Raw genomic sequence first — 15,744 nt, 5'->3', positions numbered from 1 at the left:
ATATAACGATATATATATATTAATCTTAATAATTAATTAAATTAGACTTTTACTTATGTAATTTTTGTAATCATTTGTATTTTGTCATAATAAAAATTTTAAACCATGGATCATAAAATTTGAATGTGAGACTTTTAACAGTTTTAGTAATTTATAGCCGTTTGTAAAAATTCAAAATATAACATATACATAAAAATCTAAATTTTTATTATATGGTTATTGTGGTTGTTTAATTGATTTAATAGTTTAAAATTAAACAAATATGATAGAAGATACACTATTTTTTATCAAATCTTTATTATTCAAAATCATTAATTGTCATATATACTTTAGCCACATTAGGCAATTCCGTAAATTTTATTTAAGGAAATAATAAAGTACATTAATGATGAATTTATTGTTAGTTTAATAAAAAACTTATTATATAATGAGATAGACTAACGTATTTCTCTAAGAATCATTCTATAGTGATGACATGTGGATACAAAAAGAAGTTGTAATGCTTCTCAAATAATATATAGGGGATTCATGAGTCTTGCCGATTTTGTAGACGGTACTCCCTAGACTCTAGTTAATGCTTGTCTTGTTACATGAGAAATTTAATGCCGATTTTCTCAGATGACTCTTTGATAAATTAGATAAAATACGACACCGTTTGATCAATCTGTGTAATTACTGAACTGGGCCTGCGGCCCATAGCCCATAGATATTTCGTCTTTCTCGCACATCTTCGAACGAGTGAAAGCGAAAGCTCTCAGGGGAAGAAGCAATCGCAATCTCGGAGAAGAAATGGCGGCCAAAACCCTAATCAGGTCGGGAGCTTTGCTGATGAATCGGTTCCTCTCGAAGCCGACGACGAACCTCGTGAAGAACAATCTCAGATCGTTTCAGCAGATAGCTCCTCAGGGACCAGAACTCCCGCCGTATTTCCCCCCGTCGTTGTCGAATCTGCAGAGATCGCTCTATTCGCCTCCTAACGATACTGTTACGCTTAAGGAACTCACGGAACGTGGGTTTCTCCACCCATCTGGTCTCCCTTCCCTCGAGTTCTTCTTACCAGAAGGTACTTAGGTCTCTCTTACATTCATTTGGGGTTCATCTTTACTCAGTAGCTAGATTGGTAATTTGATCCTCGAGGGAGTCAACAAAGTGCTTACCTAATAGAAACAAGATCGAAAGTATTATACTTTAGGTGGGCTTAGTCTTGTTACTGCCCATTTGCTGCTGGGTTATGGTATAAAGGTGCTTGTAGGAGGTTTAAGAATCTGACTATGCGCTCTGTGCTTGAGTTGTGCACGTAGTGAAAACTATTAAATGTTTCAGCTTTGTTTGTACTTTGCAAAGTTGCACACTTTTTGCTGTGTTGATATATCTTTGTTCTGTAGTTGATCCTTCAAGTGAGCCATTGCTTTTATTCCCCAAGAGGACATTCCAACCTAGCACCATCAGGCGCAAACGTAACCATGGATTCTTTGCTCGGTATGTATCTTTATGTTAAACTTCGAGAATAGGGTTTTACTTCTATTCTTCAGCATAATGTGAAAAATCAAACCTTTAATCCCTAAATGATGGAAATTCTACAACTTTCCATCAAATTCATTGCTATTTCTCATTCACCTTAGAGGAATCTCGCTAATAAAAAGTAATCTTTGTACATGGTGTTACGAGTGATTTATGTTTACTTACTGGACTAGTGAATGTTTGAATATGAACAGCAAAGCAACCAAAGGTGGACGGAGAGTCATTGCTCGGAGAATAGCTAAAGGGCGTCACAGAGTCACTGCCTAGAATCCCTATGAATCTCCGGTTTATCAAACAGGCCTGTTAAGTCTTTCTCTTTTTGTCCTTTCAGGCTAGAAACTTCGAATCTCATAAATAACTTGGATGTATGAAGATCCATGTTTTGATGTGTTGTTGAATCTTGGAGTCGAATTTATATTTTTTAAAGATTTTAGCGTCATCTTCTTTTTTGACTATAACCTTTTTTGATCAAACCAAACTTGCATTTATCTTAAAAGAGTTCAAACTCCGTTAGAGGAGGATACAACAAGACTACAAAGAACCAACCAAAATGATAAACTGATAAAATAGAAGATATAATTGATACAAATCACAAAAAGAAACTATAAGAATTGCATGACAACGATTCATAAACTTCTTGAATAATTGTACCAAGTGTAACCTAAAGGATCAGACATTGATGACATCAATAGCATAGGAATCTTTTTTGTCAATAACCTTAATTCCTTTTTAATCGATAGTTTATTATCCAAGGAATCTTTTTATTCATATATGCTGACAAATTATCACTGATTTTTATTACGAAACACGCAGTATTTAAGGGTAATAGTTTGTGTGTTTTCGGCAAAGATAATATTTTAAAATGACCAAAACGGGAATCTCACAGTTGGCCAGTGATGCATTGTACAATGAAAGTTGCATTGAATTACGACAGTCCACATCTTGACCCCACAATCTTTCATGAAAACAATAATCTCCAGTAGAGAGGCTAAAACAAAACTGACCATATACAAACACAATGTGTACGTAGGTGACGTGAGAGTTCGTACATCCTCCACACATACGTGCTTACTTACATGTGTGTGTTTGTATCTGGCCATTCAACGTAGGAGTAACCTTTTCATACAACTCGCACGACTATAACCTAATGAAGAACTAGCAGCATATATGGTTCTCCCCCCACCCTACCATTAAAGATTAAACAAATAAAATGCAATATGGCAATATAAAAAAATATTAAATGTAGCAATCACAAATTCTTATACTAAGTAGTAACAAATATAATATATGGAAAGGACTTATCAACACATGTGGGTGATTATTTATGTTCTCTCTTCCCTCTTTACATATATAGATAAAAACGTATGTAGACTCTATATATGTATTTATTACGTACCATGTCTAGGAATCCCATGTTGGAGTAGGACTAGGGTTTGCTTAAGTGATGACGTACTCTCCACAAGAGATTGGCGTTAACGAGGATGATGGTTTGATTCGCTAGGCATTTGCAAGTTGTACTTGGTGGGGATAAGAAGGCCGTGGCCTTGTGAAACTGGCGAGGAGGATAATATTTTGTCTTCAAGAACTTGTCCACATAATAACTTTGCGGCCACCAATGGAATACTCCGAGGGTCATCATCATTACTGTTGTATGGTGTTACAAACACTTCATTGCCCTGATCATCGTAATCTTGAAGGGTTTCCTGATAAGTGCAAATGGTACTCGCTGGGAGATCTGGTAGTGATGGCAACTGGGAATCATTATCATAATGATGATGACTATTTATGATTGGTGTGGATGACAAAATGTCAAGATTGTTGTAGAGCTTGTTATCTTGATGAGATTGGTTTGTGGTTAAAAACTTGATATCTCCTTCTGTAGAGGTTGGGAACATCAATGGGGCCATAACGTGAGGAGAAGGAAGAGAGACGTGACTTGGATTGATGAAATTAGGGTAAGTGTTTGTGATGATGATATTTGACATGAATCGTGAACCTTCATCGTCGCTATTATTAGCGTTGAATCCGTTTTGATAAGGAGTGAGCAAACTCGCCATTGAGGAGAAATGATGATGAAGATGATGACCATGATGATGGTGAGACATGAGCTTCTTTTTTATGCTTGAGTTCCAGAAATTCTTGACCTCGTTATCTGTTCTTCCAGGTAGATGTTTGGCAATTTGAGCCCATCTGTCAAAAATCCATAACATAAAAAATAAAATACGATTATAAAAGTAATTCACTTTTGACGAAATTTCAGTTTAATATATAATATGACATACATATGTAATGTTACCTGTTACCAAGAAGGCTATGAAGCTCAATGATAAGAGCAGCTTCTTGAGAAGAGAAGCTTCCACGTTTAAGATCAGGTCTTAAATAATTTATCCATCTTAATCTACAGCTCTTTCCACATCTCTGCAAACCTAAATATTTACACACGCAAAACCACAGATGGATCAAAACCTAAAAGATAGAATTTGTATAATAGATAATTCAAGAAACAAAACTCATATATATGTCAGTTACAAAAAAACAAAAAACTCATATATATGTATGCCTGCATGTTTGGGAACAGAGCTCCAGCATCCATGGCCATATATGTTGATATAGTTGATAAGCTTTTCGTCTTCTTCCGGCGACCAAAGCCCTCTCTTCACCTTTTGTTTGTTGCAGCACGAGTGATGGCCCATCTCTCTATCTCACTAGTATTCTCTCTATCTCACTCTAAGAATGCTTGTACGATGTTGAAGAGTTATAAACTTATAATATTGTAGAGATACACACAATTAAAACGAGAACGATATGACGGCTGCAGAAAGTCACATTATTTAATTACAAATTAATACCACCTAATTATGTGGACCCAGTTTTCATTTTTTGATTCCGAAACAAAAGTAATCTAAATTGTCAATAATTCGGAAATTTTGAAGCGGCTTTCGATAAATAAAGAAAAATATAATTTTAAAATAATGATATAATAAAATATTTCACCTGTTTTAAAATGTATGATATTCTGGTTTAAAACACAGATTAACTTTTTCAGCTTTTTCCAAAATTTATTAAAAATATAAATTAAAAATAATTTAATTAGCAAAATGAATATAAATATAATTTATTTAACTGTTTTTTTAAATGAAGATAGTAACATATAATTTTGAAATGTTTTACATTGAATCAACGATTATATTTAAAAATATATATTTATATAAAAGGGATGAATATTATTTAAGTGGTTTGTAGCACACTGAATACGAGGGTGGTTAGTGTATTTTATTTTCTAAGGGTTTTCGGTTATAATGATTATTACAGAATCATGGCCATTGTCCTCTTCTCGACCGACAAGTGTTGCTCAAGCAGACGGTACAGGTCCTACGCCTCAGTTTTTTTTTGATGCAATTCTGTTTACCAATAATTAGACTTAAGATTAACACTATTATTTGTTATAATCAGATATCTTGAGCATCTCCAAAAGACACTCTATAACTTCAAATAAGAAATTTTTTGTTCTACCAAAAGAAATTTCAAAACTTCAAATCTGAAATTCCGTATTTTTTTTAACATATTGGTCCATACAATTATACATCACATTTATGATTCTAAAATATTTTCTTATTTATCCTTTTAATCCTAAAAAAATTTATATCTCAAAAATATTTCAATTTTTTATATAAATTTAAGTTTTGCACATAAAATAAATTAAACTTTAAAAAATAAGATTTAAAATATTTAAAAATAGATTTAGACAATAACAATACACAAAAGAAACTTAACAAAAGAAACTTTTAAAAATTACATGAAAACATAACTAGTACACAAATTTAAATATTTCAACAACATTAATAGTCAAGTTAATTTGATCTAAGACCTTCAAAATCTCCAAAATATTGTCCAAACAAATTTTGTTTAACCGAAGATGGTTGTTGTTGTTGTTTTGATGTTTTTTTCGTATGATTCTTTCTTGTTCAGATCGAATGTATTCACAAGTATTAATATCGTCGATAGAAGTTAAGTCTTTTAGAAATATTTTATTTTTCTCTTTTACCTTTTTCATATCTAATGTATTTAAAAATATTAATATTGTCCATTTTCAACAATTTTTAACTCGTAATCTATAAATTAAAAATAAAAAGAGTCATTTTTACTTCGAAATGCACTAGTGATCATATATACATTATGGAAATAATTTTGTGGAATATTATGGGATTTTGCTTAAGTTCTAATGTTAATTATGTTATTCTATTTTAAATTTTATATTTTAGTATAACATTTTACTAATTAATATTGTTGTAATATTTTTATATATGTGCTAGTAAAAAAATTATGAATTTAAATTAATTATGACAAATATAAGGACCATAGTATAAAATATAAATAGTTTTGAAGTTAAGTTTGAAGTTTTGCTTTTGGAGAACAATACTTCTAAACTTCAAATATAGAGTTTTAGAATAGTGTCTCTTTTTGGAGATTCTTTTAGATCGCAACCCAAACTAGCTCTTGTAAATATAGTATATAGAACACCTGTTTTTTTTTAAGTAACACTGAGTATTCATACCATTCAAAATATTCATATATAAATAATCAGTGTGATTAATATATATTGTTGTTAAAAGTTTCTCATATTTTTTTTTGAAAAAGGAAAGGGTTAAACCCGGGTGTATTAAAGACATGGACCTAACCCCCGAGTGGGAGGTGCAACCCACGACAGGTCATTTTCCGGGTTTTCATACGGATGTATCCGCAGCAGAGTAGAATAATGTGACTTTAGTTTCCGCAGCTGAAAAATCGAACCCAGAATGTGTTTGCATCAAAGGTCCTTCTACTACCACTGGACCACAACGCCCGCTCAAAAGATTTCTCATATTGTTCTTAAATTAACATCAGGGTGAGATATATGTTAGTTATTCCAATCAGTAATTCGAAAGATATTTAGAACGGGTTGCCTCTGCATATAATAGCATTGCCAACAAAGGAAGCAAACTTTAAATTTTGACATAAAGGGAACGATTGCTAATTTGACTAAGAGCTGATATCACCACATGAAACAGTTTCCCAACGTGGATATATGTTTAAACGCACAAAAAAAACGAATTTTTTTCTTTATATTTTCTTTTTGTCTACGTTTAGCAGATTAATGTATTCGCCGGTTTCTGAGAAGCCAGTCTGTTATCTATTACAGTATATATATATATAAATAATTAGAACCACCATATACAGTATATTTAAGTTTATTGAACAAAATAAGGGTTTAACAAATGAGAGAGAAGTAACTATTTTGTCGGTTTTTCCGCCTTCTCTTTTCTTTTTCTCTCGTCTTCTTCTTTACATCTTGGTTTTTCCGATGACCGGCGCGTGGCGGTCCCGATGACGCCAGCGCCGGTCCCAATCTGCTCAGATTCCTTTCTAGTTCAATATATGTTCGGCGTGTGGTGACTGGATCTTATTTTGATGGAGATTTTGGTTGGAGAAGCTTAGCTTTTCCTCTCAGATCTGTGATAATTTTTGGAGGTGGAAGTTCCGGGTCGTTGGATCAACGGTTTTTTTCTCCATTCCTTTCTTTATCATGTCACTGGTCTGGTTCTGATGTGTGCTTGTTCTCTTTTTGGGAAGCTGCTGTGAATTATGTCCGGTTCTGTGGAGAGCCATAAGTGTGGTGATTGGTCTCTCTGATTTCGGTTAGGCTTGGCTCCTTGTTTCTCTGTCAGATCTAGATGTGATCTAGTCTCGTCATAAACTCCATTACTAGGCTTTCAAAGGCCGTGTGTGCCATGCCGTTTCCGAGAGTGTGTGGTGGATCTACTGATTCCAACTTGTCGGAAGGTGGAGTTTGGTTACTCGATTTCTGAGGTATTCCCTCGTTTGTTCAAGGAGGAAGTGGCTTATTTGTGGTTTGGCTGTGGGCAATCTTTATAAGTATCTTTCATGGAGTTCTAAATTTGTTGGTTCATGCTCGCTTGGAGTCCGCATCGGTGGTTTTGGATTCAGTCGACCTTATCCTTCTTTGTTGTTAAGTTGTGTTTGTTGGTATCCCTTGTTTGGGCTTAGTTTCCAGGGTCGGTTCCATGTGACCGCTGGCTTGTTTACCGGGACTAGTCCTATTGTTCGCCGGTTTAAGTACTCCTATCTATGTTGTATCCCATCTTGTTCTTATTAATAAATTCAGATGATAAAAAACAAATGAGAGAGAGAGATGTCACAAAAAAACTACTAAATTTTTACTTTTTCATAATGCGAGTATTGATTATTATCTATCTATATTATTAAAACAGAAACATTGTGTTGGACCTAACATTATCTATCTATTTTATAGTTAAATCTACATTAAATTACTAATATTCATTTCTTTATACTACTATTCATGTTTCCAAACAATATTTTTTTTTTCTTTATACTACTATCCATGTATCCAAAAATATTATAATTAATTTTGTGCTCAAACAATATAAAATATTAGAACTCATCTATTTAATAATTGCTAACAATTTTTTCAAATTATTTAAATAAATTAAATAATTGAAAAAATCAAATAATTTTTAGCAGTATTTTAAAACATGTTTCCTGTTTGTCATATAATATGCAACCTTTGTAAGAAAAATTGAAGTGATTAAGATTTGACGTTTTCTTGTGTGTATTTTTGACTTATGCTATCAATTGTTACTTATTTTTTCCACAAAGAGCTTTACTCGTTTGAGTTAGTCTCACGTTCAGAAGAGTAATGAGAGCAGATGAAGAAGTTACAAAACAGTCAAACATACACAATTTTTTATGCATGTAGATAGTTAGGAGTTAGGACCCTTCAGGAACAATGAAACTAGCTCGACAGGCCAATAATTTTTGTTGCTCACTTTCTGGATCTACATCACTACATGTGGTAACTGAAAGAATCAGTTTCGACGCTAAACGAGGTAAGACACGCAAGTTACTGGTTGACACATTGGCACACTGGCACTGTATTTAATTTCCTCTTTCTTTCACTAATTAACAGTAACTGAAACAACTTCTAAAATTTAATCAGTCATCGAGAAAGTAATTTGATTAAAGTGAAAATACGCCTAACAAGCGGGATCACAATATTAGTTTCTCAATTACCATGATTAGTCCATTGTTTTTGTTAAGAGTAATGATCATAGACTAATTTCATTTATCTTACCTAAGTTACTACATTCTTTGTATTCATTTTAGTAAAAAATAATTAATTATGAATAAAGCTACTGTAATAATATGTATATGTATATAAAAGAGCATCGCAGTTTTATGTTTCATAGAACATACTACTTCTTATGCTTCATCAACAACCTAACAATACCAAACTAAAATTATTATATGTCACGGTAGAAATAAAAGGAATTTTTTACATCAAGAAGCACTTTATCACTTTTCAATTACATCCAAGGTCACAATGCACTTGCAAGACACTTTCTCATGGGACCTACAGAGAGAATATACATATTTGCCCTTAATGAGAATAAAATGAGATCTTTCTTATACAAGAGGAAAGAGAAAATGTGTTTCTTTATTATTGTTTACTCTACTTCTTAATATTTTATTTTTATTTATATTAAATTAAAAATACATATAGCAAATTTTGTTGATATAATAAATTATATTTTTTTATTCTCTATAATTTGATATCCACTTTGATATATTTTTTCGTCATATTTTAAAATCTATACTTGTACACATATTGAATGATTGTGTTATGGATGAGTGATATGTGGATGTTTTAAAACATGGATAACTACATGTATAATATAAGCATGGAACAACACATGTGGATGGGTGTGGGAAGATAATCGTGGACGGGTAAACATGGACGGGTATTTGTGGACGAGTAAAATTATGATTAAAATTCAAAATTCAGCATACTACATATCTCATGGTGGAGGACTGTGACGAGCTCGAACCACCGCATCTTCACCGAGCTCATCCACGACGATGTTGAGCTCGGAATCCATGGTGTGGCTCACCGGGAAGAGGACCTGACTCGTTTTGACCGGGGGGTTTGGAGGAGGAGATGACTCGTTTTAACTTTTTGGTTTGTTTAGCTTTGTTTTCATCACTCAAGTTTTTTTTTTCTCGACATGTACGTTGTAGTTATTGGTTTGAAGTTATTAATTTGTTCATCCTTGAAATTGTGGACACATTGGCATCCATATCACAGCCTTTCAATATGTTACATTTTTAATATATATGTTTAGTGTTTGAGTTACTACTTTATCCACCACATCAAGCTTCAATTCTTTATCCACAAATTTAAGAGATCTCTCTTGTTTTTTATTCATGGTTATTTTAGCGTCTATATCCACAACATAATCAATATCTTCTCGTCCCCGTCCACAGACAAGCATTGTTGTTGGATTTGTGTCCTTAAGTTCAACTATTGTGGAGCTTGCTCTGATGAAGCTTCTGGAATTTTTACATTCATCTCCGTCCACGTATCACCCGTTCACGTATCATCCGTCCACGCATTGAATGTCTATTAAAGGCAAAGTTGTCCACAGTTTATTGCTGGCCCACAGTCTCACATGTAGGAAGTGACTCTCAGTGTAAAGAAAAGTCAAAAAGTGGCTTAAAGAGTAATCAACTCAAATAAAGGCAATTTCTTTAGTCAAAAACTAATGGTAGTATACATAAATGTAATGCTTGCGACCGAAGTCTAAGTAAATTTACATGAACCCTAAGATCTTTAAACATCTAGGTTAATCACATAATAGAATCATATGAATGTTTATAGAGTTACATGGATTCATTGTGCCTGAGAGATCTTCGTGAATGAATTGAATCCTGAATGGAAGATGAATAGCACAATCTCTTCTTATGAACTTTTAGGTTTCTCTCTTCGCCTATAACGTTAGTTGTTACTTTTTAGGATATATTTATGATGGTGGAGAGAAGACTTAATTTCTCTTTAGGGTTTCTTTTAGATTAATCTCAACCATCCATTAAAATAGAGATAAATTAGAAATTACTCTTTTATTTCCAATTTCATTGGTCACCAAATATATTAAGGAATAGCAATATTCCAATAGAAGACGGATAACTATAAAACAATACAAAAGAGAAAATAAATATTTCTTACGCGAAGCAATAGGCCCAAACATAAGAGCATGCCCATTAGAGGATCACAAGGGGTTCATGGGCTCGGTTTCAGAGGCCCGTAATTTTTTAAAAAATTAAAAAATGCCTTAATTTCGGTGAACCGGTTCGTCCGAGTGAACCCGTATGATACGGGTTCAAGCCACGTGTCAACACCTCATTGGAAGGTTGTTTTTGGGTTGACGAAGGCAAAACACGGGTTTCGCGATAGATCTTTCATTTTCTCTTTTGTCTAGGGTTTCTTTCTCTCCGAGGTGATTTCCGTGCGACGCCGATGCCGGAGCTTTTCTCCTTCAAATCGCCGACGGACTGTCTCCTCCACGAGCTCAGGTGAGTATCAAGTACATTGACGGTTTAATAGAATCGATTTTTGGCTCGAAAGCGATCTCGGGAAATCGAAATCGATTTGGAGGTTTCGAGTTAGGGTTCTAAATTGAAAAGGGGGTTTCGATTTATGGTTGTAAATCGTCTTGCGGGTTCAATTTAGGGTTCCTTTATCGGGGATTCGTAATCGGTTTGGGGGTTTCGAGTTACGGTTCTAAATCGATTTGGGGGTTTCGAGTTAGGTTTCTAAATCGATCTTGGGGTTTCGTTTTAGAGTTGTAAATCGTCTTGAGGGTTCGATATAGGGTTCGTTTCATAATATTGTTTCGTCATTGTATGTTCTAATAATTTGGATTTCTGGTACAGATGGATCCCGCAGAAGAGAGAAGAGAGATGAAGAGGCAAAAGGAGTACTACAACATGGTGGGATACGTTTGTGATTCAGAATACGGGATTCCGACAAGGTGTCCGTGTGGTTCGACGATCATTGACGAGGTTCGGGGGAATAAGGACTAGGACACCCTTCCTGGGAAGCGTTTCTTCACCTGTAAAAAATACGAGGTAAACAAAATTCTGATTTGTGTTAATTTCTATTAATTATGTTGCACAAACCCAATTCTGATTTGTGTTTATTATGTTGTAAACAAGGATGATGGATTGCATTATCGTCATCTTTGGGTGTTTGGTGTCCAGGAGGAGATCGAAAGGCTGACTAAGCGGGTGGAGGAAGCTGAGCAGGTGATCAAGTTGGTGGTGAATCTCAATAAACAGATTGAGACACTGGAGGTTAGTATTTGTGTCCTTTAACGTAGCAGATATTTGTGTCCTTTAACGTAGCTAATATTTGTGTCCTTTAACGTAGCTGATTATTATGTCACTAACACAGTTTAATTGTTGTTTCCATGTCCACGAACAGGTTCAAATCCTCACTGTCAAGGTTGCTGACCTGGAGAAGGTGTGCTTCGAATGAAAACCAAAGGTAAGATTCAATCTCAATAATTGTTTGAGTGATTGTTATCTGAACTAGAACTTAAACTTAAACTGAACTAGAACTTAAACTGAAATAGAAGTACACTGAACTAGAAGTACACTGAACTAGATCTTAATTTATGTTGTGATGAATGTTCGAGTTTGTCCAACGATGTGTAATGAATGCTATCTGTGTTGGTTGGTTGCTGTGATGATTTGTTGTGATGAACTAGGACTAATTTTTCTTTTAAAAATTATTCAGTTTGAACTAGAACTTAAACTGAACTAGAAGTACACTGAATTGATGTGTAATGAATGCTATCTGTGTTGGTTGGTTGCTGTGATGATTTGCTGTGATGAACTAGATTCATTAATTCTTTCATTAACTATAATGAATGTTTGGTAGTTAGAGTTAGTTTAATTGTTCTCTACTATCGAAGCTAAAACTAGTTTAAAAACATAGGAAATCCACTAAAGAAAACGCAGACCAACTTAAAAGAACAAAGAAAAACAAATCTGAAAACACAAAATGGATCCTTTTTCCCTAAACTCTCCCGAGTTCGTTAACCTATTAGCTTCCCAGAGTAGTCAAACAATAGACGTAGAGTCTTCTGAGGTTCCTAGGTTTAGTAGCCAGAGCTCTTAAGATCCTAAACCAGTGGAAAGGAGAAAGTGGACACCAAAAGAAGACTTGATGCTCATCAGTGCTTGGTTGAACACCAACAAGGATCCCATAGTCAGTAATGAGCAGAAGGTATGGGCGTTTTGGAAGAGAATAGATGAGTGTTTCAACTCAAGCCCTCAGCTCAGTGGCTTTGCTCCTAGAGAGGCAAGTCAATGTAAGCAGAGGTGGGGAAGAGTGAACGGGTATGAGGTCACTCTGAAGGAGCAAACTAGTGGCCAAAATGAGAATGATGTCATGAAGGCAGCCCATGACATCTTCTTAAATGACTACCACGTCAAGTTCAGCCTTGAACATGCTTGGAGGGAACTTAGGTTTGATCAGAAAAGGAGATCAAACTCTGTGTCCAGAGATGGTGGAAAGGAGAAAAGGAAGGAAGCTGCGGAGGTGGTGCCTGACTTGGAAGAGGTTAGGCCTCCTGGTGTTAAGGCTTGCAAAGCAGCCAAATGCAAGAAGCACGGGAATGAAACAACTTTTGATCAAATACAGAGCATGCTTGTTGTGAAACAAAACATATCCAAACAGAAACTCCTTGATCGTCTCCTTGCCAAAAATGAAAATGATCTATCTGATACCGAAGTGTCTCTGAAGAACAAACTCATATCTAAAATGCTTTGATCTGGTATGTTTAACTTGTTTGACAACTTGTTTTTGAAGCAAATGTATTTAATTTACTTTCTTGTTCTGTTTTGTTTTGCAGGTCACAGATTGTACTTCTCTACTGGCTATGTTTTGTATTTGCAGGACACGGGAATCTACTGGTTTGTTTCACGGGAAAGTGTAGAATTTTGTTTCTTTCTACACTTATTTTTTTCATTCACGGATGTAATGTAATGCAAAATGATGTTGACTCTACTTGTTTATCTAATGCACTCACGGGTGTATGTACTGCCTCTCAACTTGTTTCGTGGATGTAATGCACTCTCTATATATAAACTATGTCTCTCTTTATTTCCCAATTATGTAACATCTTCTCTCTTTATATGTCTCTCTTTATTTGTCTTTCTACTTCTTCTATAATCTGATGTTCTAGCTCTACCTTTCTTTCCAAAACAGTTAACCAAATTTACAAAAAAAAAAAACAATGTCTTCCTCATCAAGTGATGAAGTAGATGAAATGTTAAATGAAGATTTTGAAGAAATGTCCGACCAACAAGTTGATAATTTCATCGACTCAATTGTTGATGTTCAAGCCAACAAGCCGAAGAGACGAGCTTATATCGAAAGAGATCGGGAACAAGGACACAATCAGCTATGGAACGACTATTTCAGTGAACATCCTACATATCCACGAGAAATGTTTAGGCGGCATTTTCGAATGAACAAGCCATTGTTCCTTCGCATTGTCGATCACCTAAGTAATGAAGTTCCATACTTTGAGCAAAGAAGAAATGCTCACGGAAGGTACGGGCTATCTGCACTTCAAAAGTGTACAGCAGCTATACGTATGCTGGCATATGGTCAATCGGGAGATGCGTATGACGAATATCTCCGACTTGGTGAAAGTACTGCACTTTTATGTTTGGAAAATTTCACTAATGGGATAATAAAATTGTTTGGAGATGAGTATCTAAGAAGACCTACACGGGAAGATCTTCAACGATTACTCGATGTTGTAGAGGTACACGGGTTTCCAGGGATGATAGGCAGCATCGACTGTATGCATTGGGAGTGGAAAAACTGCCCAACGGCTTGGAGAGGGTAGTACACACGTGGTTCAGCAAAGCCGACAATTGTCTTAGAGGCTGTGGCATCACATGATCTTTGGATATGGCACGCATTTTTCGGATTACCAGGTACCCTCAACGATATTAATGTTCTTGATCGGTCACCAGTTTTTGATGACATTTTACAAGGTCGAGCTCCTAAAGTTAAATTCAAGGTCAACGTCCACAATTATCGTATCCAGTACTACCTTACCGACGGAATCTATCCGAAATGGTCAACATTTATCCAATCCATCCCACTTCCTCAAGGTCCTAAAGCAGAGCTATTTGTTGAACGTCAAGAATCCGTCAGAAAAGATGTCGAACGTGCTTTTGGAGTATTGCAATCGAGGTTGCAATAGTTAAAAACCCAGCTCGACTATGGGACAAGGAAAAGATAAGAAGGATTATGAGAACTTGTGTCATACTACACAATATGATAGTAAAGAACGAACGAGACAGATACACTTAGTATGATACATCTGACTTCGTAGCAGGAGAGTCAAGCAGAAGTTCTCAGGTTGATTTCTCGTACTCTACGGACACCCCATCCTATATCAGTAATATGCTTCCCATTCGCAATCAAATTCGGGATCAACAGATACATGATCGTTTGAAAACTGATTTAGCTGAAAATATATGACAAAAGTTTGGTAATCTAGATGAATAATATTTGTATGTTCATGAATTATCATTGTATTGAATAAAAAATTTTAAAAAATATTAAAAATATTTTTTTTTAAAATATTAAAAATATTTTTTTTATTCCTAAGAACCTCATCAGGTTGAAAAGCAAAATAAATACAGATACATTACTATTTATGATCCCACCAAAAATATATAAAAACTCCTATGAACTCTAACACGGGGTTCAGTAACGAGGATGTTCGGAGATTCTTTTGATTTTGATGCGACTAATAAAGAGCTTCCACGCTTTTATGTTTCTCTTGCTTCGAGAAAAAAACATACTTTCTTTTTATTCCAACAAGATAAATTAAATTATCGGATCATGTCTTCTCCATACAGTATTATTAATTACTGTTACATACAAAAAAGTTCAAATGTTTCATCCTTGAACTTGAATTTGAACTTCTGTCTATGCAATAACATAATAGTCATATAACATATGATCCTATTATTTCTGTTATTAATCGGAAAGTAGTTTAAATTTAAATAAAGCAGTGTGGTAACCAATCTACTTTCTAATATTAAGTCTGAATCTGATCCACATATCGAATTAAAAAAAAATTCTGGCAATGAGTTCATTTCTTTTGAAGTGAAATTTGGTTATATGCTGTGTAAAGAAGTCAAAGCTCTGTCCAAAAATTCCCTTATTTTCATAATTTGACAGATATATCTTCTTGGTTGTTCTGAAACTGACCTCTTAACAAATTTCTCCCGATCCCATCTTCTTTGCTCCACTAATAGAAAACAAATACTAAACAC

The 15,744-nt window shown here is 34.5% G+C and overlaps 3 protein-coding genes across 3 annotated transcripts; 2 read left to right on the top strand and 1 right to left on the bottom strand.

Annotated features, from left to right (window-relative positions):
* Positions 1-730: 730 nt before the first annotated feature.
* LOC106292911 lies at positions 731-1,973 on the top strand. The gene is made up of 3 exons (XM_013728576.1): positions 731-1,063; positions 1,386-1,479; positions 1,716-1,973. Exons 1-3 carry the CDS (start codon positions 790-792, stop codon positions 1,786-1,788), a joined length of 441 nt encoding a protein of 146 aa, XP_013584030.1. The 5' UTR covers positions 731-789; the 3' UTR covers positions 1,789-1,973.
* An 856-nt stretch (positions 1,974-2,829) lies between these two features.
* On the bottom strand, positions 2,830-4,120 carry LOC106292317 (transcription factor MYB26-like). The gene is made up of 3 exons (XM_013727916.1): positions 4,082-4,120; positions 3,818-3,987; positions 2,830-3,711 (listed from the first exon to the last, which is right to left on the bottom strand). The coding sequence occupies exons 1-3, from the start codon at positions 4,118-4,120 to the stop codon at positions 2,994-2,996; spliced, it is 927 nt and encodes a 308-aa protein (XP_013583370.1). The 3' UTR covers positions 2,830-2,993.
* Positions 4,121-12,604: 8,484 nt separating this feature from the next.
* On the top strand, positions 12,605-13,210 carry LOC106292315 (glutathione S-transferase T3-like). The gene has a single exon (XM_013727915.1). It carries the CDS (start codon positions 12,605-12,607, stop codon positions 13,208-13,210), a length of 606 nt encoding a protein of 201 aa, XP_013583369.1.
* Positions 13,211-15,744: the final 2,534 nt, after the last annotated feature.

Source organism: Brassica oleracea, chromosome C5 (assembly GCF_000695525.1).
Source record: "Brassica oleracea var. oleracea cultivar TO1000 chromosome C5, BOL, whole genome shotgun sequence".
Taxonomy (NCBI): domain Eukaryota; kingdom Viridiplantae; phylum Streptophyta; class Magnoliopsida; order Brassicales; family Brassicaceae; genus Brassica; species Brassica oleracea.
This window is presented reverse-complemented; position numbering and strand designations above follow the sequence as displayed.

Excerpts from the sequence above, each read along its gene's own strand:
- LOC106292911 (XM_013728576.1), top strand. The coding sequence starts at position 790 with ATGGCGGCCAAAACCCTAATCAGGTCGGGAGCTTTGCTGATGAATCGG. Across the intron at positions 1,064-1,385 it reads CGAGTTCTTCTTACCAGAAG|TTGATCCTTCAAGTGAGCCA; the intron begins GTACTTAGGTCT and ends TTTGTTCTGTAG. Across the intron at positions 1,480-1,715 it reads AACCATGGATTCTTTGCTCG|CAAAGCAACCAAAGGTGGAC; the intron begins GTATGTATCTTT and ends GAATATGAACAG.
- LOC106292317 (XM_013727916.1), bottom strand. The coding sequence starts at position 4,120 with ATGGCCATGGATGCTGGAGCTCTGTTCCCAAACATGCAG. Across the intron at positions 3,988-4,081 it reads CTCTGTTCCCAAACATGCAG|GTTTTGATCCATCTGTGGTT; the intron begins GCATACATATAT and ends TCTATCTTTTAG. Across the intron at positions 3,712-3,817 it reads CATAGCCTTCTTGGTAACAG|ATGGGCTCAAATTGCCAAAC; the intron begins GTAACATTACAT and ends GATTTTTGACAG.
- LOC106292315 (XM_013727915.1), top strand. The coding sequence starts at position 12,605 with ATGCTCATCAGTGCTTGGTTGAACACCAACAAGGATCCCATAGTCAGT.